The sequence below is a fragment of the Trachypithecus francoisi genome, unplaced genomic scaffold (assembly GCF_009764315.1).
Source record: "Trachypithecus francoisi isolate TF-2019V2 unplaced genomic scaffold, Tfra_2.0 Lachesis_group17, whole genome shotgun sequence".
Lineage (NCBI taxonomy): Eukaryota > Metazoa > Chordata > Mammalia > Primates > Cercopithecidae > Trachypithecus > Trachypithecus francoisi.
Genome location: NW_022681462.1, coordinates 230024 through 252198, shown reverse-complemented (window position 1 = coordinate 252198; position 22175 = coordinate 230024). Strand labels below are relative to the sequence as shown.

General features: G+C 45.8%; 1 protein-coding gene across 4 annotated transcripts in view; it reads left to right on the top strand.

Annotated features, from left to right (window-relative positions):
• The first annotated feature begins 2587 nt into the window (after window positions 1–2587).
• The window catches only part of LOC117099569 (zinc finger protein 514), an 80841-nt gene continuing 61253 nt past the window's right edge, over window positions 2588–22175 (top strand). For 3 of the 4 annotated variants that reach the window (XM_033238811.1, XM_033238812.1, XM_033238813.1), the window contains exons 1-4: window positions 2588–3189; window positions 4741–4829; window positions 14822–14948; window positions 15317–15412. In XM_033238811.1, coding sequence (XP_033094702.1) covers window positions 3171–3189; window positions 4741–4829; window positions 14822–14948; window positions 15317–15412 — 331 coding nt within the window. In that variant the 5' untranslated portion in view covers window positions 2588–3170. Of the gene's footprint in view, window positions 3190–4740; window positions 4830–14821; window positions 14949–15316; window positions 15413–17812; window positions 20097–22175 lie in introns of those variants that run through there. The other variant, XM_033238814.1, reaches the window with a different exon arrangement.

The window sequence follows — 22175 nt, the reverse complement described above, 5'->3', positions numbered from 1 at the left end:
ATCGTGCCACTGCACTCCACCCTGGGAGACAGTGAGACTCCGTCTAAAAAAAAAAAACAAAACTGTATGATTACAAACTGTATGATTCCATTTATGTGACATTCAGGAAAAGGCAAAACTATAGGGACAGGTAACAGCAGTGCTCACGGGTTGGGCTGGAAGAGGTGTTTGCAGAGGAACAGTAAAAGGAATGTTGAAGGTGGTGGAGAGTATATAGGCTGGTAAGGACTGGAGCTCCACCAACAGTGCTTTGAGATGAAATGGTGCACTAGAACACTGAGCAGGAGAGAGAATATGCCGGGGATAATTAACGTGCATTGTAACAAACAAGGGCCTCTGGATCAAGATCTGTCCCAAAGGACACAATGTAAGACTGGGGAATTTTAGGCACTGTAGCAGGCCCACAGGATGGGCATCAGGAAAAGGCAGTGGCCCTCAAGTTCATCTGAAGTAGTTCCATCTCTAGTTTTGTTGAGCCATCAATGAGATGAAAATCTTTTCTCATTTGTCCATCCCCTCACCTTTTTGGTTCAGAGCACCGAAGATGGAAAAGCTCCTATACCAGCCATGGTTCCCAGACAATGTCTCCCTGCGTGGAAGACGGCTTGCTTGCTGAGCCATCCTGGCCATCTGTGCCACTGGAAGTGCTAGCAGAAAAGTGAAACAGACTGCAAAAGCAGGAAAGGAGAATGGGCTCTTTGCCTTGATTTTGTAAGTTATTTTGTCCTGAACTCCTAAATAGAGCTGATAAACCAATCTCTCTATCCTCGTAAGTGGCCCTTCTCTGGCTGAGGACTGCCTCCAGAAAACCACTGTTTTAATACTCAGACTGAGTATTAGGCATCAGCGCTGCTCTAACAGAGTATCTTAAAGTGGGTAATTTGTAAACAATACACATTTGTTGTTCACAGTTCTGGAGGCTGGGAAATCCAATATCAACATGCCAGCTGATTCAGGGGCTGGTGAGGGTGCGTTTCTCATAGATGGCACCTTCTGTGTCCTCACATGGCAGAAGGAGCAAAGGGGGCTAAGGCCTGTTTTTATTTTTATTTTATTTATTTATTTTTTGAGATGGAGTCTCGCTCTGTTGCCCAGGCTGGAGTGCAGTGGCATGATCTTGGCTCACTACAACCTCCGCCTCCCAGGTTCAAGCAATTCTCCTGTCTCAGCCTCCTGAGTAGCTGGGATTACAGGCATGCACCACCACACCCAGCTAATTTTTTAAAATATATTTTTGGTAGGGACAGGGTTTCACCATGTTGGCCAGGCTGGTCTCAAACTCCTGACCTCATGTGACCTGCCCCTCTTGGCCTCCCAAAGTGCTGGGATTACAGATGTGAGCCACCACACCCGGTCTAAGGCCTGTTTTTATTGTTTTTTTTTTTTTTTTTTCTGAGATGGAGTCTTGCTCTGCCGCCCAGGCTGGAGTGCAGTGGCCGGATCTCAGCTCACTGCAAGCTCCGCCTCCCGGGTTTTATGCCATTCTCCTGCCTCAGCCTCCCGAGTAGCTGGGACTACAGGCGCCCCCCTCGACGCCCGGCTAGTTTTTTGTATTTTTTTAGTAGAGACGGGGTTTCACCGTATTAGCCAGGATGGTCTCGATCTCCTGACCTCATGATCCGCCCGTCTCGGCCTCCCAAAGTGCTGGGATTACAGGCTTGAGCCACCGCGCCCGGACGAAAGGCCTGTTTTTAAAGGGCACTAATCTCATTCATGAGGGCAGAGTCTTCCAAAGGCTCCACCTCTTAATACTATCATCTTGGGAGTTAGGTTTCAACATATGAATTTGAGGGGGACACATACATTCAGACCATAGCAGGCCGTTTTTCCATTTCTTTTGGGTCGTAAATGATACTTGTTTCTGGAATAGGAGGGCATCCAAAATCCTCTCGTTCTCCATCGCCCTTCGCTGAATTCAGGGGCAGATGGAGAAAGGCAAGAGGCACGGGGCAGCCTGTAGAAGCTGTATCTAGCACTGAGCCCCCAGTATCTCCTAGGCAGCCAGGAGAACCTCCTGGAAATCCTCACTGGGCAGATCCAGGGTAGGACTGCGGCTTCTGTTGAATAGCCTTACATCGAGATATGCGGCTTGGGCGCGGTGGCTCACATCTGTAATCGCAGCACTTTAGGAAGCCGAGGCGGGAGGATCATCTGAGGTCAGCAGTTCGAGACCAGCCTGGCTAACATAGTGAAACCCCGTCTCCACTAAAAATACAACAAATTAGCTGGGCTTGGTGGCGGGCACCTGTAATACCAGCTACTACGGAGGCTGAGACGAGAATTGCTTGTATCCAGAAGGCAGAGGTTGCGGTGAGCCGAGAGCGCGCCACTGCACTCCAACCCGGGCGACAGCAGAGAGGGAGATGAGGCTCGGCTACCAAAGGCACGCGCGAGGGAAACGCTTGTAGGTCCGGCCCTTGCGGCAGAGCGGGGTGAAAGCCTGCGCGTGGCCGGCGCGCACGGCCCTTCCCAGCTGAGGTCCTCTCCGGCCTCGCCGCGCCTCCCACCCCGCCCCCAACCCCCGGCGCTCGCTCCGAAAGGCCTCGGCGGCGGCCGCGTCTGCGCAAGCTGGGGACGGCCTCGGGAGGCGGGGCTGGGCCTAGCCCTGTGCGCGTTCGGAGACTGCGGCGCCCAGACAGGTCCTGGGCCCGCTCCCCGGCCCCTTGCGGAGCGGGGCGTGCCCCTCGAGTGCCCCCCGCTGGGGACTGTGGCCGGGGCTAGGCAGGGGCAGCGGGGGAGCCGGGTTGATGGGGCCTGCGCCTGCCCCGTGAGGCTCTCACCGAATCCCTGCTGTCTCCGGGCAGCTGAAGGGCGCCGGGCCCCGCGTCGCGGGCGTGGCAGTGGCCGTGTCTCCGGGTGGTCTGAGCCCATTGCGCGTGTGGATCCGCGTGGGAGCTGGGTTCCAGAGCCTCGTCCTGAGGCGGAGCCGAGCGGGGGAGGAGGCTGGACTCGGCGGGGGAAGAGCACGGCGCCGGGCGCACCCGTGTTTGCCGGCCCTGCCCTGGGCCCTGCAGGTCCGCTGGCCCCGCCGCGCCTACTGGGGATGCCCCGTGTGCCCCAGGCAGCCCCAGCCTGCGTCCCCTCCCTGAACCCTCGGGAGGACCGCAGGGCTGTGGCCGAAAGAGAGCGATTTGGACCTAGTGAAAGGACGTCACTCCTTAGCCCCCGCTATGGACTCCACAGCATCAGGTTTGGCTCTGGAGCGTGCAGAGGGCCAGGAGCCCTCTTGGGGCTAGCTAGTACCGGGCCCGATATCAGGAGGACCCCAGGAAGAGGCCGGGGAATCCCACTGAAGGGGGAAGGGGAAGGCTGTACTGCATCTGCCTTCCCTGTGGCGACATCTAACCTTCCAGACCCAGGAGGCTGAAGCCGCGGGCTGCTGGGTCTGGCGGGGGTCTCTAGATGACCGTGGCGGAGGGGGAGGGGATGGCCACGGAAATTGTCCCCACGGCCAGAGGAGAGAGAGGAGAGCGAGGAGAGCAGAAGAGGATCTGATCTCGTCCTGCTGCTGCAGGGAGAGGGCAAACAAACCAAGAGGGAGTGGCCCTTGGCCAGGAATCAGAGAACAATAGGGCCATGTGGAGCCTTGTCATCCGCCTCCTTAATCACCTCACTAATAAGGTTCTTCCAGCCCTTCTAGCTCAGCAGTGTATAAGGTCAGCAGTGTACACAGTTGGCACCTCCTGTGAGCCGTTCCCCCAGTAGCACTGGGGCAGGGCAATCCAGGGGACCCAGGAGATTTTAAGCCAGTCCTAAATTTAGAACGTCCTGTCTTTCACCAGGTGGGTGTTTTAGTCCAACTGTTCATTCTTCGGTGCACATGCTCCAGGACACAGAACTGGCCAGTGGAAGAACTGGGCCCAGTCCCTGGGCCTCCCACCCGCTTTTTTTTCCTTTATAACCTTGCTAATCAGTGTGGCTCTGGCACCAGCAGAGGCACTGCCCAGAAGCTCTCTAGAATTGCAGACTCTGGGGCCCCACACATCCTCAAACAGGGTGTTAGCAAGTCTTGAACCAGAGTTTAACAAGATCCTCAGGGATCCACACACACATGAAGCTTGAGGAGTGCCGACCTGTGCTGTGCTGCCTGCTTACATCCATATTGTTAGCCTTAACTACTTCTCTGGCATGATTTGGGCTAGTTTTTTTGTTTTAAGGCTCTGCAAACAGTATGATACAAAGCTTTTTAATAAAGGAGCTCTCATGTGTGCTGCAGAGACCTAACAGAGCTTGGGAACACCAGGGGCAGCTTCTCAGGAAGAGGTAGCCTCTGAGCTGGGTTCCCAAGGATGAGGGGAGAGGTGTAACTTCCTCCCCTTAAAGCCTCATAATCCCACATGGCCTTGCCTTGGGTCTTGTGTCATTGTTAACCTGTAGGCTAGATTTAAAGTTCCTTGAAGGTCTTTTGCATATTTATATTTCCAAAAGTCCTAGGAGATGACCTGCATACCGTATGCCCAGCAAATAACTTCAGTAGTGTGGCCAGACTGGTCACACTTCACTCACCTGCAGGCTGATGTGGGTCTGTGGACAGATGGGAGCCTCATGCAGCTGTGTACAGGGGCACTTCTCTCAATGTTTGAAGGCTGGAAGCTGCCTCTCAGATCCCTTTGACCCACTGGTGTCCTCTGGACCACGGAGGTGACATTCAGAGCTGCTCTGGGTCTCAGGTTTGGGAAGTCTGAGAGCTGTGTGTGCCAGCAGGGTCAGCTTCCCTTATATCTCCTTCTACCTTCCCAGCTTCCCCTTCTCAGAATCCTGTTCTTCCTCCAGAGAGATTCCCAGGAGAAAAGGGAACAACCAGTTCATTCCTGAAAGCTAGGCCTCAGGTGAGTTATGTTCTCAACTTTTCCTCAAATGCCTGAACCATGGTTAGCTTTGCCTACTTTTCACCAAAAAGTAGCCTCTTTGTTTACTAAGGGAACTGACCCAATGCTGCCTCTGCTGGAGGCTGAGCCCATGCAAGTGAATGATGGCTCCCTGCCCTGCCCTGCCCTGTCCAGGGTGTTCTCTTCTTGCTGTGCACCCTCTCAGATCATTTGGACTTACTCCAGCATATTTCTGGAAAGGGCACTGTGGTGGCCACCAGGTAATATGACAGCCCTGGCCTTGAAAGAATGTCACAGCCACAGTGGGAGAGGACCCTGCACCCAGAACGCAGCCACCAGTAACACGATGTGAATGGTTTGATGCCAAGTGGAGTGGCACAGACAGGCCTTTCCATCGATGTTCACAAAAAGGGGAATTGGCCTGTTCGGAGAGGTTGGGAGAGCTTGTGGAGAATTGGGGACAAGTGGGTTCTGAGGGTATAGACAGATGGGCAGGCCATTTGAGGCTGGTCCCTGTTCAGATGTTACCTCCCTGAATTAGGGAGGAGACACACTTAACTTTACTGTTGACAGGCTGTGTGGCCTTGGATAAATCACCTAACCTCTCTATGCATTGGTTTGCCTCCTGTAACATGAAGACTGTAATAATGTTAATGATAATGAAAATAATTATTATTTACAGAGAACAAAACCTGTATCAGGAACTATTCTCTACAATTTACACATACTAATTCATTTTGTCTCTAAAACATTCCCATAAATGGTTACCATTTTGAAGAATGGTAACCAAAGTGTGGAGAGGTTAGCTGAAGAAATCAAGGCACAGAGAGAGAAAGTAACCTGTTTGTGGTTATCCAGTTACTGAGGAAGGGACCCCAATTTTACATCCAGGCTGTCTAGCTCTGACATCTTAACCACTCAATCATAGAACCGCGTCATGTGGTTGTTAGAGTCCGCTGGCAGTTCCACTGGCAGATGGTAACTGCCTAATCCTGTTGACATCAGGGATCATGGTGACTGGCCCTCAAGGGGGGATTCAGGTTTGGCTTTAGTGAGCTGGATGTGAAGGGGTACAAATGCCAGCCTCCGGGGTTTCCCAGCATCCAGGATAAGCGTGGGATTCAGGCTTGATGATAGACACTGGCATTTAACTTTCAAGCCAAGACGGGGAACCCCCCCCAGTGAGGCATTTAATCAGTAAAGTCATAAATAGCGTTTAAATCTTTTTGGCCCTGACATACATCATTCAGAGGTTTATCGAGTGCTTAGGTGGGTTCAATGTGGTAATCACAGTCCCGCATCTCAACGGCTGCCAGTTAGAAAGAGTGTCCTTCTTCTTTCTGCTGTCTTTATCGGTAGTGGGCTAACCGTGACTCTACTCCACACCCTCTTCTCTCTGAGTTTCAGTCTGACGGGTCAGCCCCCTCTGGGATATGCTGTTCTGTTTTTTTTTTTTTTTTTTTTAAGCATTATTATTATTTTTTTATTATTATACTTTAAGTTCTAGGGTACATGTGCACAACTTGCAGGTTTGTTACATATGTATACACGTGCCATGTTGGTGTGCTACATCCATTAACTCGTTTACATTAGGTATATCTCCTAATGCTGTCCCTCCCCCCTCCCCACGACAGGCCCGGTGTGTGATGTTCCCCTTCCTGTGTCCAAGTGATCTCATTGTTCAATTACCACCTATGAGTGAGAACATGTGGTGTTTGGTTTTCTGTGCTTGCGATAGTTTGCTCAGAATGGTGGTTTCCAGCTGCATCCATGTCCCTACAAAGGACATAAACTCATCCTTTTTTATGTCTGCATAGTATTCCATGGTATATATGTGCCACATTTTCTTAATCCAGTCTATCATTGATGGGCATTTGGGTTGGTTCCAAGTCTTTGCTGTTGTGAATAGTGCTGCAGTAAACATACGTGTGCATGTGTCTTTATAGCAGCATGATTTATAATCCTTTGGGTATATCCCCAGTAATGGGATGGCTGGGTCAAATGGTATTTCTAGTTCTAGATCCTTGAGGAATTGCCACACTGTCTTCCACAATGGTTGACCTAGTTGACAGTCCCACCAACAGTGTAAAAGTGTCCCTATTTCTCCACAACCTCTCCAGCACCTGTTGGTTCCTGACTTTTTAATGATCCCCATTCTAACTGGTGCGAGATGGTATCTCATTGTGGTTTTGATTTGCATTTCTCTGATGGTGAGTGATGGTGAGCATTTTTTCATGTATCTGTTGGCTGCATAAATGTCTTCCTTTGAGAAGTGTCTGTTCATATCCTTTGCCCACTTTTTGATGGGGTTGTTTGATTTTTTCTTGTAAATTTGTTTAAGTTCTTTGTAGATTCTGGATATTAGCTCTTTGCCAGAGGAGTAGATTGCAAAAATTTTCTCCCATTCTGTAGGTTGCCTGTTCGCTCTGATGGTAGTTTCTTTTGCTGTGCAGAAGTGCTTTAGTTTAATTAGATCCCATTTGTCAGTTTTGGCTTTTGTTGTCATTGCTTTTGGTGTTTAGACATGAAGTCCTTGCCCATGCCTATGACCTGAATGGTATTGCCTAGGTTTTCTTCTAGGGTTTTTATGGTTTTAGGTCTAACATTTAAGTCTTTAATTCATCTTGAATTCATCTTTGTGTAAGGTGTAAGGAAGGTATCCAGTTTCAGCTTTCTACATATGGCTAGCCAGTTTTCCCAGCACCATTTATTAAATAGAGAATTTTTTCCCCATTTCTTGTTTTTGTCAGGTTTGTCAAAGATGAGATGGTTGTAGATGTGTGGCATTATTTCTGAGGGCTCTGTTCTGTTCCATATCTCTGTTTTGGTACCAGTACCATGCTGTTTTGGTTACGGTAGCCTTGTAGTATAGTTTGAAGTCAGGTAGCATGATGCCTCCAGCTTTGTTCTTTTGGCTTGGGATTGTCTTCGCAATGTGGGCTCTTTTTTGGTTCCATATAAACTTTAAAGTAGTTTTTCCAATTCTGTGAAGAAAGTCATTGGTAGCTTAATGGGGATGGCATTGAATCTATAAATTACCTAGGGCAGCGTGGCCATTTTCACGATATTGATTCTTCCTATTCATGAGCATGGAATGTTCTTCCATTTGTTTGTATCCTCTTTTATTTCGTTGAGCAGTGGTCTGTAGTTCTCTTTGAAGAGGTCCTTCACATCCCTTGTAAGTTGGATTCCTAGGTATTTTATTCTCTCTGAAGCAATTGTGAATGGGAGTTCACTCATGATTTGGCTCTCTGTTTGTCTGTTGTTGGTGTATAGGAATGCTTGTGATTTTTGCACATTGATTTTGTATCCTGAGATTTTGCTGAAGTTGCTTATCAGCTTAAGGAGATTTTGGATTGAGACGATGGGGTTTTCTAAATATGCAACCATATCATCTGCAAACAGGGACAGTCTGACTTCCTCTTTTCCTAACTGAATACCCTTTATTTCTTTCTCCTGCCTGATCGCCCTTGCCAGAACTTCCAACACTATGTTGAATAGGAGTGGTGAGAGAGGCCATCCCTGTCTTGTGCCAGTTTTCAAAGGGAATGCTTCCACTTTTTGCCCATTCAGTATGATATTGGATGTGGGTTTGTCATAAATAGTTCTTATTATTTTGAGATACATCCCATCAATACCGAATTTATTGAGAGTTTTTAGCATGAAGGGCTGTTGAATTTTGTCGAAGGCCTTTCCTGCATCTATTGAGATAATAATGTGGTTTTTGTCTTTGGTTCTGTTTGTATGATGGATTACATTTATTGATTTACGTATGTTAAACCAGCCTTGCATCCCAGGGATGAAGCCCACTTGATCATGGTGGATAAGCTTTTTGATGTGCTTCTGGATTCTGTTTGCCAGTATTTTATTGAGGATTTTTGCATCAATGTTCATCAGGGATATTGGTCCAAAATTCTCTTTTTTTGTTGTGTCTCTGTCAAGCTTTGGTATCAGGATGATGTTGGCCTCATAAAATGAGTTAGGGAGGATTCCCTCTTTTTCAATCTGTTGGAGTAGTTTCAGAAGGAATGGTACCAGTTCCTGCTTGTATGTAGAATTCGGCTGTGAATCCGTCTGGTCCCGGACTTTTTTTGGTGGGTAGGCTATTAATTGTTGCCTCAATTTCAGAGCCTGCTATTGGTCTTTTCAGAAATTCAACTTCTTCCTGGTTTAGTCTTGGGAGGGTGTATGTTTCCAGGAATTTATCCATTTCTTCTAGATTTTCTAGTTTATTTGCATAGAGGTGTTTATAGTATTCTCTGATGGTAGTTTGTGTTTGTGTTGGATCGGTGGGGATAACCCCGTCATCAATTTTTATTGCGTCTATTTGATTCTTAACTCTTTTCTTCTTTATTAGTCTTGATAGCGGTCTATCAATTTTGTTGATCTTTTCAAAAAACCAGCTCCTGGATTCATTGATTTTTTGAAGAGTTTTTTGTGTCTCTATCTCCTTCAGTTCTGCTCTGATCTTAGTTATTTCTTGCCTTCTGCTAGCTTTTGAAGAGCTTTTGTTTGCTCTTGCTTCTCTAGTTCTTTTAATTGTGATGTTAGGTTGTCAATTTTAGATCTTTCCAGCTTTCTCTTGTGGGCATTTAGTGCTATAGATTTCCCTCTACACACTGCTTTAAATGTGTCCCAGAGATTCTGGTATGTTGTGTCTTTGTTCTCATTGGTTTCAAAGAACATCTTTATTTCTGCCTTCATTTCGTTTTGTACCCAGTAGTCTTTCAGGAGCAGGTTGTTCAGTTTCCATGTAGTTAAGCAGTTTTGAGTGAGTTTCTTAGTCCTGAGTTCTAGTTTGATTGCACTGTGGTCTGAGAGACAGTTTGTTATAATTTCTGTTCTTTTACATTTGCTGAGGAGTGCTTTACTTCCAACTATTGGTCAATTTTGGAATAAGTGCGATGTGGTGCTGAGAAGAATGTATATTCTGTTGATTTGGGGTGGAGAGTTCTGTAGCTGTCTGTTAGGTCTGTTTGGTGCAGAGCTGAGTTCAAGTCCTGAATATCCTTGTTAACTTTCTGTCTCGTGGATCTGTCTAATGTTGACAGTGGGGTGTAAAGTCTCCCATTATTTTTGTGTGGGAGTCTAAGTCTCTTTGTAGGTATCTGAGGACTTGCTTTATGAATCTGGGTGCTCCTGTATTGGGTGCCTGTATATTTGGGATAGTTAGCTCTTCTTGTTGAATTGATCCCTTTACCATTATGTAATGGCCTTGTCTCTTTTGATCTTTGTTGGTTTAAAGTCTGTTTTATCAGAGACTAGGACTGCAACCCCTGCTTTTTTTTTGCTTTCCATTTGCTTGGTAGATCTTCCTCCATCCCTTTATTTTGAGCCTATGTGTGTCTCTGCATGTGAGATGGGTCTCCTGAGTACAGCACACTGATGGGTCTTGACTCTTGATCTAATTTGCCAGTCTGTATCTTTTAATTGGAGCATTTAGCCCATTTGCATTTAAGGTTAATATTGTTATGTGTGAATTTGATCCTGTCATTATGATGTTAGCTGGTTATTTTGCTTGTTAGTTGATGCAGTTTCTTCCTAGCATCGATGGTCTTTTACATTTTGGCATGTTTTTGCAGTGACTGGTACTGGTTGTTCCTCTCCAGGTTTAGTGCTTCCTTCAGGAGCTCTTGTAAGGCAGGCCTGGTGGTGAGAAAATCTCTCAGCATTTGCTTGTCTGTAAAGGATTTTATTTTTCCTTCACTTATGAAGCTTAGTTTGGCTGGATATGAAATTCTGGGTTGAAAATTCTTTAAGAGTGTTGAATATTGGCCCCCATTCTCTTCTGGCTTGTAGAGTTTCTGCTGAGAGATCCGCTGTTAGTCTGATAGGCTTCCCTTTGTGGGTAACCCGACCTTTTTCTTTGGCTGCCCTTAACATTTTTTCCTTCATCTCAACTTTGGTGAATCTGACAATTATGTGTCTTGGAGTTGCTCTTCTCAAGGACTATCATTGTGGTGTTCTCTGTATTTCCTGAATTTGGATGTTGGCCTGCCTTGCTAGGTTGGGGAAGTTCTCCTGGATAATATCCTGAAGAGTGTTTTCCAACATGGTTCTATTCTCCCCGTCACTTTCTGGTACACCAATCAGATGTAGATATGGTCTTTTCACATAGTCCCATATTTCTTGGAGAAATGTTCGTTTCTTTTTACTCTTTTTTTCTCTAAACTTCTCGCTTCATTTCATTCGTTTGATCTTCAATCACTGATACCCTTTCTTCCAGTTGATCGAATTGGTTACTGAAGCTTGTGCATGCGTCACGTAGTTCTCGTGCCATGGTTTTCAGCTCCATCAGGTCAGTTAAGGACTTCTCTACACTGGTTATTCTAGTTAGCCATTTGTCTAATCTTTTTTCAAGGTTTTTAGCTTCTTTGCAATGGGTTCGAACATCCTCCTTTAGCATGGAAAAGTTTGATCATCTGAAGCCTTCTTCTCTCAACTTGTCAAAGTCATTCTCCATCTAGCTTTGTTCCATTGCTGGCAAGGAACTGCGATCCTTTGGAGGAGAAGAGGCGCTGTGATTTTTAGAATTTTTAGCTTTTCTGCTCTGGTTTCTCCCCATCTTTGTGGTTTTATCTACCTTTGGTCTTTGATGATGGTGATGTACAGATGGGGTTTTGGTGTGGATGTCCTTTCTGTTTGTTATTTTTCCTTCTAACAGTCAGGACCCTCAGCTGCAAGTCTGTTGGAGTTTTCTGGAGGTCCACTCCGGACCTTGTTTGCCTGGGTATCACCAGCGGAGGCTGCAGAACAGCGAATATTGCAGAACAGCAAATGTTGCTGCTTGATCGTTCCTCTGGAAGCTTCATGTCAGAGGGGCAGCCGGCTGTGTGAAGTGTCAGTTGGGCCCTACTGGGAGTTGCCTCCCAGTTAGGCTACTCAGAGGTCAGGGACCCACTTGAGGAAGCAATCTGTCCGTTCTCAGTTCTCAAACTCCATGCTGGGAGAACCACTACTCTCTTCAAAGCTGTTCAGACAGGGACATTTGAGTGCCTTTTGTTCAGCTATGCCCTGCCCCCAGAGGTGGAGTCTACAGAGGCAGGCAGGCCTCTTTGAGCTGCAGTGGGCTACACCCAGTTCCTGCCGTGCTTCCTGGCCGCTTTGTTTACCTACCGAAGCCTCAGCAATGGCGGACGCCCCTCCCCCAGCCTATGCTGTTCTTGTATCAGAGGGAAAGAGCAGTGTCAGAACCCGGGGATAGCTCTTTGGGCTTCCACTCAGAAGTGGCCCATGTGGCTTCTGCTCACAACCAACTGGCTGCTGCAGGTCCCGTGGCCAATCTTAATGTTAATGAAGTGGGAAGTATTAGCCTCCTAGAGTGAGGATCCCAAAGGGAAGGGCAGGGATTATGTTAAGCAAATAATTCATCTATGACTGTATATTTTCTTAACCATGGATGTTCACTTCCCTCTCTCCTGCACACAAAATGCCCTCCAAGAGAATTAACCCAGGAGCCACATCCAGTCAGAACATCATGATCAAAGTCCTGGATGGCACGATAGTCTGGATGGAGATCCTGTGGGTCTGGATACCTATAAACTAAAAGGACAATTACCTGAATCCATATATCCAATATACAATATACAGTGAGCAATGGGGACAGGATGGCCTCGGTAAACATTCCTTTGCAGAAAGGGGAAGCATGGGAAGAGCCAGTCCCAGGTCCATAACAGTGGTGAAATTCCACTGGACAGACACTGTGAGGACCCTTGGTCTTGGAGTGGGAAAGTCTGCAGGTTCTTCCCTGGTTCTGCCCCCTGGGTGATGCTCCCCAGCCTAGTGTTTGCCTTGGCTGTTGGCTTTGCCCTTGGGAAGTTCCTTCCTTTTGATACCTGCTTGGTGTCATATGAAGATGATACTGGAGAATAAGCTTTCTTGGGGGCAAAGCAGCTTTTCCATCCTGCCAGAGTAGGTTGGTGGCCCAGGATTGTTTAAAGTGCAACTCTAAAAAACTTCATCAGCTTATTATGAATTTGTTTCCAGTTGGCTCCATGTGTCAGTGGTCTGATCCACAGTTCTTTTTGAAATATGCCCCCTTCGTTAGCCTTAATTGTGGAGTGTTTGGATTTCCTTTGAAAATCCATACTTTTTTCACTCTAAACAGTTTGGTCCCACTGAAAGCCTTTACTGGGAGCCTTTTGAAATTATTGGGAGATTTACTGGGAGCCTTTTGAAATTACTCAGAGGTTTAAACCAAAGGTTTGACAAACCCTATCTATGATTTAGTGCCTGATAATGGGCTGAGTTTTAATTAGTCGTTGTCATGCAGAAGCTGATGTATATTGTCTTTGGCCAGTTGGAAATGAGAACTGGTTGTCTCCAACCCTGCAAGTCCTAGCATTTCTGGACGTTTCCTATTGCCTTCCATTTTTATTTTGCAAACCACAACTCTTGAGCTCATTTTTTCTTGTAATACTTTGTCAAACTCAGCCAATAAAACCAACTCACACTACTAATGTTATGTTTCCAGTCTCTTCTCATAACATCACAAGCTCATGCTTTCATTGTTCATCTTTCAAGTTACTGAAGGCAATTATTTCGCCAAACAGTTCACCACCAAATTACATGGGTTGCCACCTTGCCAATAAGTTTCCTCACTGCCTGGCCTGGACTCCAGTGTCATCTATTTTTGGCTTTTTGTTACAGCAGAACTCCACTTTGAGTACCAGTTTTTTAACGCGTCCGTATAGGCCAGTTATGCCATGATAGCAACAGCCAACCCTCAGAGACTTACGCCATGGAAGGTTCCCTCTTGCCCATGTTACATGACAGCTGTGGCTTTGCCCACATCTTCACTCAGATCATTTGCCATTCTCAAGGCAGACAGGAAAGGACAACTGCAGAACCCCCACTGGCCCTGAAGGCTTCTGCTCACCTGTAGCTCGTGTCTTTCACGTTCCATGTGAGAAAGCAGATGACATCGCCCCACCTGGGGCAGGGGGAGGTAGAAGCTCAATTCTTTAGGGAGGGGCTGGTGGATATTTTGGACAAATAATATAACCTATCAAAAGAGGTCACTATAGTAGTGAATTTTTCATGTGTGATTATTTTGGATGATTTTTGTATTATAAAATTGTTATTCAGCTTTTCTGTGGAATCAGTATCTAAATGGGATTTGATTTCTAAATACTTTGGGGTGAAAGTAACAGGAATTTATAGTACTTTCACCTATTCTGCTTTTTAGTGGATTGCCATACACTATAAGCCAAATGGGAGGTGTTCTAATTACTGAGATTGAAGGTGACAGGACAGTTCTGGCCAGGACCTATGGAATCGTTAGACTTTGTAAGGGTGACCTGGGATCTGGGGTCTCATGCTCAGCTTTGTAAACTTCGGGACTGAATAATGATCAGGCGTTGGGGGAAAGGATCATGCTAGTCAAACTCACAAAACCTACTGTTTCATCATAAAGCCATTCGATTTACTTTTGCTAAGCTGTGTGCTGGCAGGCAGGTGGAGGGTAAATTATCATAAGCTCCAGATTACTTGATTTGGCCTTACTGTTGTGAAAATCATAGGTCACAAGTTTCAAAAATACTCTATTAGAAAACTGTTGATCCTTGTGCATTTGAGAATGCAAAGCATATTCGTCATTAATTCTAATTGATTCCAATTAAATGTAACTAGACTGAGAATAAGACCTTTTGACAAATGAGGAAATATATTCCATTTACCTCTGACTAAGAAGAATGTCTCCACAGGCCTGATTCACCTGAGATGCTGGTTATATTTCCTAGCAGTTTCATGTTGACAGGCATATAAGTGGACATTGGGTGGGATACCAAGTAGTAAGGATGGTACAATCCCTGGAGCAGCTTAAATATTTTTGAGATAACAAAACCCACAACTCTGTGGGCACTGGGATAGCTGGCAGGCACTCAGAATCCCTTCTTGCACGCCCTGAGGTTCTTCTTAGATGCCTGCCCGCTCTTCTCCCCAGGGCCATGAGGGTGCTCCTTCAGGGTACAGGAGTATCTTCTGTGTTTCAGAACCTGATGACATTCGAAGATGTGGCTGTGGAATTCACCCAGTGGGAGTGGGGGCAGCTGAACCCCGCTCAGAAGGACGTCTACAGGGAGGTGATGCTGGAGAACTTCAGGAACCTGGCCTTTCTGGGTGAGCACAAGGCCTCCAAAGCCCAAAGCCTGCCCACGGGACTTCTTGATTTCCTTGATGTGTAAGAGTTAGCGATGTCCGGGCCAGTTGACTGAGTCTTGCCCTGGGTTTCCTTGGGAAGTCTGGAATCAGACATTTACATTCTCCTGGGGCCCAGGGAGACAGTATTTCTGTTCCTAGTTCTAGGAAACATCCAGCTACTTACGGAGTTGAAATGGGAAGTTACCTGGCTGTGTTCCTGATCTTTCACAATGCCTATTCCCTGGAGGCTTTCCACACCTACAGTATTTCTCCACCTTGAAGATGAATATCCAAAGACTTGGCCACTGGCACACACAACCAAAATCCTTTTCCTTCTCTACCATCAGGCCTTCTAGTATCCAAACCAGATGTGATCTGCCAATTGGAGGAAGGGGGCGAGCCCTTCATCGTGGAGAGAGACATCTCAACAGGGGCCTACTCAGGTGAGTGAGGGAGTGAGAGCATTGCATATGTGAAGGCCCAGCTGGGGTGGGAGGTAGCCTTGAGCCTTTGTCAGGGTGCTGTCTTTTCAGAAGATGAGCTCACCTGGCAGGAGCACTCAACTCTGGTATGTTGAAGTTTATAATTATTTCTGGTGTCAGAAGAGGAGATGTTCATTTTCTTTTCTAGGTTTTGTGCTTTGTTTGGTACCCATCTCTGCCCATGCCTTCTGGGTTATTGGTGCCATGCAGCATCACGAGATGTCTCATAGTCAGTGTTAGATGGCTCAACAATCATATCGGGCCAGGCAGTCCTAGATCAGCAGAGTAAGGGAGTTAGTGAGGGATCAGACAGAAAAGTTGAGCACCCCAGAAGTGAAAGGGTTACAGGCAATGACAGACAGGAGATGTCAGAAAGATCCAGGTGAGGACACTTCAAGCTTGGTTAAGCTGAGTCTCAAAAAAAGTGGTTCCAGGAACAAAGACCACTCCTTGACAGCTGTTGACAGCATCCCTTTGAGACCTTGGATTCTTAAGTGACTTGAGAGTACCTGGTAGGCTATATGCCCTGGAGCAGAATTCTTGACTCAACGCTTTCCTGACTGCCGTGTGTAACCCAAGCACACTGGGGGCACATGACGGTCTATGCCAGTTCATTTCCATGAGCCAGAATCTTACCCGTGGCCATAGCTGAAGCTCAGGAAAGTGGTGCTAAATTCCTGAGAGGATAGGCTGGGCTTTATGAGAGGAGCCTAGGTTGTGGCAGAGGGGGAAGATGCTGATCTCTTCTGTACTGGTACGTACTTGATGTTTTTTCCTTCCAAAATGAGATCAAGGGTTTGACATCTGGATCTGGTCGTCTGTGTATTTAACAGTGGTGTATAAGCATGGCTATGTTTCAGAATGTCCCAGGGAGCTTGTTACACATTCAGGTTCCCAGGAGCCACACAAGACCTACTGACTCAGAAACTTCTGACTGGCCTCTGGGACCACTGGTTAGGCATTACCAGTCATTTCCTTCTTCAGAAGTGTGCCTGTTTTTATTATTGTATTAATTTTCCACTGTGGCTGAAACAGAGTGGCACAAACTTGGTGGCTTTAAACAACACAAACTCATGTCATAGTTCACAGGTCAGAAGTCTGGCACATGTGTCACATGGTTCTAACCAAGATGTCCACAGGGCTGTGTACCTTTCTGGAGTGTCTGGGCACCTTTTTTCTTTTCATTTGGGTTGTTGGCAGCACCAATACCTTGCAATTCTAAAACTGAGGTCCTTGTTCTCTTGCTGGCTATAAACAGATGGGTGTTCCCAGCTTCTAGAGACTCCAGATTACTTGGCTGAAAGTGTCCCTCCTCCATTTTCAAAGCCAGCAGCGGCTCACACACCTTTCCGAGCAGCCAGGAAATGCTGTCCGATTTTAAGCATGCGTGATTAGATTTGACCTATTTAAATAGTCCGGGAGAATCTCCCCATCTCCAGCTCTGAGCCCTTAGTCACATCTGCAGAGTCCCTCTTGTCATGTAAGGTGACCACTCACAGGTTCTTGTGCTTAGGACATGCGCATCTTTAGGGGAGAGTTTCTCTTCCTATTGTAATTATGTAGAGTGATATGATACATGTTATATGTATATGTGCATAATATATAATAATATAGAGTATGCACTAAGGTGTTAAAGGAATACTTCGTGGAGGACATGAGCTTGTCCCTGAAAGGTACGCAAAGTCTTAAAGAAAGAGAGTGGTGAGAGGGGCAGTGGACATATGGGAAACAGGAAGGCAGCCAGTTTCTGTGCTCAAGGCACTTGCTGAAAAAGAGGACAGGACCTGGTGAAGTATTACAGAGCTATAGTGAAAGATTAAGGGTTTATCCTGTAGGCACTGGAGAGCCTTTGGAAGGTTAAGACTGGGAAGAAACTTAACGAAATGGGCATTTGGAAAAGAAGAAAGTGACGGGTGTCAGGAAACCTGGAGGTGGGAAGACTGGGTAGAACTCTGTTACGATTATGTAGGCCTGAAGGAATTGTGAGAATCTAGAATCTGTACCTGGTGACTTACAATCCTATACTTGGTTTATTGATTTTTGTCCCCATCCCTTAAACTGAGTCTATTTCCCTTGTCACCCTTCCTACCCTCCTCTCATCTTTGGTCTTTGGACTTACCTTGTGTACCGGAATCTAAACACAGATTGCTCAGATTTTCTTAATCTCCAGTCATCTGCCCATCACTTGTTCTCGATACTCCAAAACCATTTTCAGACATAAGCCATTATTGAAAAAATCTATACATCCCTTTTGGGTATTATTTTAAAGCTTAATTATTTCACATTTATCATAGGAGCTTGCTTTTCTTGGTACATAGGACATTCTACATACTAGAATGTCTTCCTTTTTTTTTTGAACAGACTGGGAGAGAAGGTCTAAATCCAAGGAATCAATGCCAAGTTGGGGAATTTCCAAAGAAGAATTATTCCAGGTAGCATCAGTGGAAAAACATATTCAAGATGTGCTGCAGTTCTCAAAGTTGAAAGCAGCCTGCGGTTGCGATGGCCAGTTAGAGATGCAGCAGATAAAACAGGAGACACATCTGAAACAGATGTCAACCACTCACAAATCTGCTACCACCCTTAGCAGAGATTACGAATGGAATGGATTTGGGAGAAGCTTACGTTTAAGATCAGTCCTTGTTAACCAACACAGTGTTCTAATGGGAGAAGGATCTTATAAATGTGACGCAGAATTCAGGCAGACTCCAGAGGGAAGTAATTCTCAGAGAACCCATCCAGGGAAGAGGTCTTGTAAATGCAATGAATGTGGGAAATCCTTTCACTTCCAGTCAGAACTTCGGCGCCATCAGCGATGTCACACTGGAGAAAAGCCCTATGAATGCAGTGACTGTAGAAGAGCCTTTGGCCATATTTCATCCCTTATTAAACATCAAAGAACTCATACTGGAGAAAAGCCCTATACATGCAGTGAATGTGGGAGAGCCTTCAGCCAGAGCTCATCTCTTGTTCTGCACTATAGATTTCACACGGGAGAGAAACCCTACAGATGTAATGAGTGTGGACGAGCCTTTGGCCACACTTCCTCCCTTATTAAGCATCAGAGGACTCATACTGGAGAAAAGCCCTATGAATGCAGGGAATGTGGGAGAACCTTCAGCCAGAGCTCATCACTCATTGTGCATTACAGATTTCATACTGGAGAGAAACCTTACAAATGTAATAAATGTGGGAGAGCCTTCAGCCAGAGTTCATCTCTCACTCAACATTACAGATTTCACACTGGAGAGAAACCCTACAAATGTAATGAGTGTGGAAGGGCCTTTGCTCATACTGCATCCCTTATTAAACATCAGAGAAGTCATGCTGGAAAAAACCCCCTATGAATTCAGTGAATATAGAAGGGCTTTCAGCTGGAGTGCAGATATCACCAGAACTTAAAGAATTCATATCAGAGAGAGATCCTGAAGGTGTAATGTGTGTGGGAAGACCACATCTTGTTCCACATCAGGAAATAATTACTAAAGAGAATCCCTATCAATGTCAGGAGGGGGTGGGCCTCCCCTGTCTTACCAAACACAGGAGAATCCATACTAGTGAGAAACCACGTGAATGCAATGAATGTGGAAAGGCTTTGATCAGAGGATGCATATTATTCAGCATCAGACAGCCGACACGGGGGAGGCTTATCAATGCAGTGAGTGTGGCAAGCCTTCAGTTACATACTGATTCTTTAAGAAAATCAGATAACTCGTACTGGAGAGAGATTCTACAAGTGTGGTAAGTGTGGAAAAATCTTTAGTTGTATCTCTTCCTTTACTAGGCATCAAGAATACATACTAGAGAGAGGCCCTATGAAAGCAGGAAACAGAGGAAGGCCTTCAGTCAGAGCTCATCCCTCATTAAGCCTCAGAAAATTCATACTTGAGGAAACCTGTGAATGTGGGCAATGTGGGAGCGCCTTCAGCCAAACCTCATTGCTTTGTAAGCCCCTTAGAACTCTCCCTACTAGCTGGAAACTCTGGCACTGCGATGAGCGTGGGAAAGGCTTTCGTGGATGTTCCGCAAAAACACATTAGAGAATTTGTGCCAGAGCAACTCTTCAAATTTAGTGAAACTGGGAAAACCCGCTAGGACAGTTCAAACCTCAGTATTCACCTCAAAGAGAAACCTTGGGAACATGATGAATGTGAGGAAAGTTCCTTTCCAACTTGAGATGTATAAAACTAGAGCTGAAAAGAAGCTGAGAAATCACCTTGTCTGGTGATTTTCTGCCTGGTGGGGCCATTTGTATAACGACACTTGTGCGTTGCCTCCTTATGCTGTTACTGACGGGGCAAGGTGTCATGCATGGTGCAGAGGATGGAGGCTGAGAAAGGTAGACAGCTACCCATGATCTAGCCCAGTCGTATTTTAGAGCTAATGAAACTGATGTTCAAAAAGCGACAGGCTGGGCCTCTTTCCTGTGGTTCACAGCTGTAGTATGGAGATTAGTAGACTGGACCTTTCCAGTCCATCACCTCCATGCACTGCTTTCTCTGTAGCACATGTTACCTTTCTTTGTGAGGCAATGGAGTGGTCTAGGGTTGAACAAAAAGCAATTTTCATTACATCTTTATGCTAATAGATTTGGAATTTTTGAAATGAAATGAAACCTTGTTTAAATATTAAAATTACTAAAATATGGGTACATTATACACAATCCAGATCTCAAAAACATGATTCTAAGTGAAAGAAGGCAGTTGCCAGAGACCACATATTTTCTAGTACCATTTTAGGAAATGTCCAGAAATGGCAGAGCTTCAGAAACAAGGTAACTGCAAATGTTACAAGGAATCTTTTTGGGGTGATGAAAATGTTCTAAAACTATATGGTGGTGATGGTCGAACAATTTGGTAACTTCACTAAAAATCATTGAATTGTTCACTTTATATGGGCAGATTTTATGGCAAATATACCTCAATAAAATCATTTTTCAAAATCGAATTTACAGATATACCAACCATTGCTAAACAAATGTTCCTGTTTTGTTTGTTAGTTCAAGCCATCTGTGCATTTTTGGTATCGCTTTCTATTTTCTATAATAGTTGCCCCTGCATGTACTGGGTCTTAGAACCTTGTCAGGCTCTTCTGTAGAGTCCCTACCATGTTGGCTTTGTAACCCAGGTGGAGAAGCCTAGACCAGGAGCTGGTGTAGACCTAAGGATACTTGCCTAATAGGATTAGCCTGTACTGAGGGAAATCCTTCAAGTATTTAAAGTCCAGATGAGGAACTTGAGCCCAGAATTCAGGGAACCAGCACAAAGCGGGCCCATGCAGACAGGCTGGGTCTAAGCGTCCACAAGGTTGGCCAGGGCAGGCACGATGCACAGGGGGCATCTGGATCTGGAAGTACTTGGACAACTGAGGTCGAGATGCCAGTCTTGGAGCCCAAAAATCACACAGAAATTTCTTCCCAGACAGCCAAGGTTTACAGGAGCAGAAATAGCAAATATTTTCTTGCTCCATCTCTCCCTTTTTTCCCAGTGCCCTTTTCTGTACCTACCCAGATTGCTTTATACCTGGACATCTGTCACAATTTTGTAATTGGTCTTTGTCCAAAATCTGTTCTTCTCTTGTAGCCTTGCCATATTAACCATACTCACCGGTTTGAACCCAGTGTCCTGCCCTTCAGAAATCCTTTGCACTTCGTACAAGATAAATCCTCACCCCCGTGTGTGGTATAAAATGCCCTCTTTAGGCTGCTCCAACCTCCTGCTGCTCCTGACAGAAGCCTCCATTGCACACAAATGCTGTCTTATCATCCCTCAGACATGCCTTTCTGCTTCTCGCCTGTAAACCTTTACCTTAGCTGTTCCATTGGCCTGGGGTGCCTTTTCTACCTACCTAAAGCCTACATAATCAGTCAGAAACCCATGTAACTTTCCCTTCCTCGGAGAGGTGTTCTCTTGAAAACTGATATGAAGTCATATCTTACCATTTGTAATCATAAACATTTGTTTGCATAAGTTTTTAAAAATGGATGATATCTAGACTTGTGGTAAATCTTATCACTGTCTTGATCTGTTTAAATAATTTTTATCACTTTACCACTTTCTTTTTTTTTTTTTTTTTTTGAGACGGAATCTCACTCTGTCGCCGGGGCTGGAGTGCAGTGGCCGGATCTCAGCTCACTGCAAGCTCCGCCTCCCGGGTTCACACCATTCTCCTGCCTCAGCCTCCCGAGTAGCTGGGACTACAGGCGCCCGCCACCTTGCCCGGCTAGTTTTTTTGTATTTTCTACTAGAGACGGGGTTTCACAGTGTTAGCCAGGATGGTCTCGATCTCCTGACCTCGTGATCCGCCTGTCTCGGCCTCCCAAAGTGCTGGGATTACAGGCTTGAGCCACCGCGCCCGGCCAACTTTACCACTTTCTTATTTCCTGAACCAGATGACAACAGAAAAAGCCAAATGGTAAAATAGTTTAAGAGATTTGTTCTGAGACAAATATGAGTGACCTGTAGGCATAGTTGACCAGCATTTGCCTTAGAACAGAGACCTTAAGACTAACAAAAACAGACTCTTTGTAGCAATAACAACATGACAGTAAGTCCTGAGAGAAATCAAAGTGTTTTACTCCAAAACAGATTTAAGTCTGATAAGAAACAAGTCTGACACAGCCCCAGGAGATCCTGAGAACATGTGCCCAAAGTGCCTCTTGTCAGGAGCAGCAGCAGGTTGGGGCAGCCTAAAGAGGACATTATATACCACACACGGGAGTGAG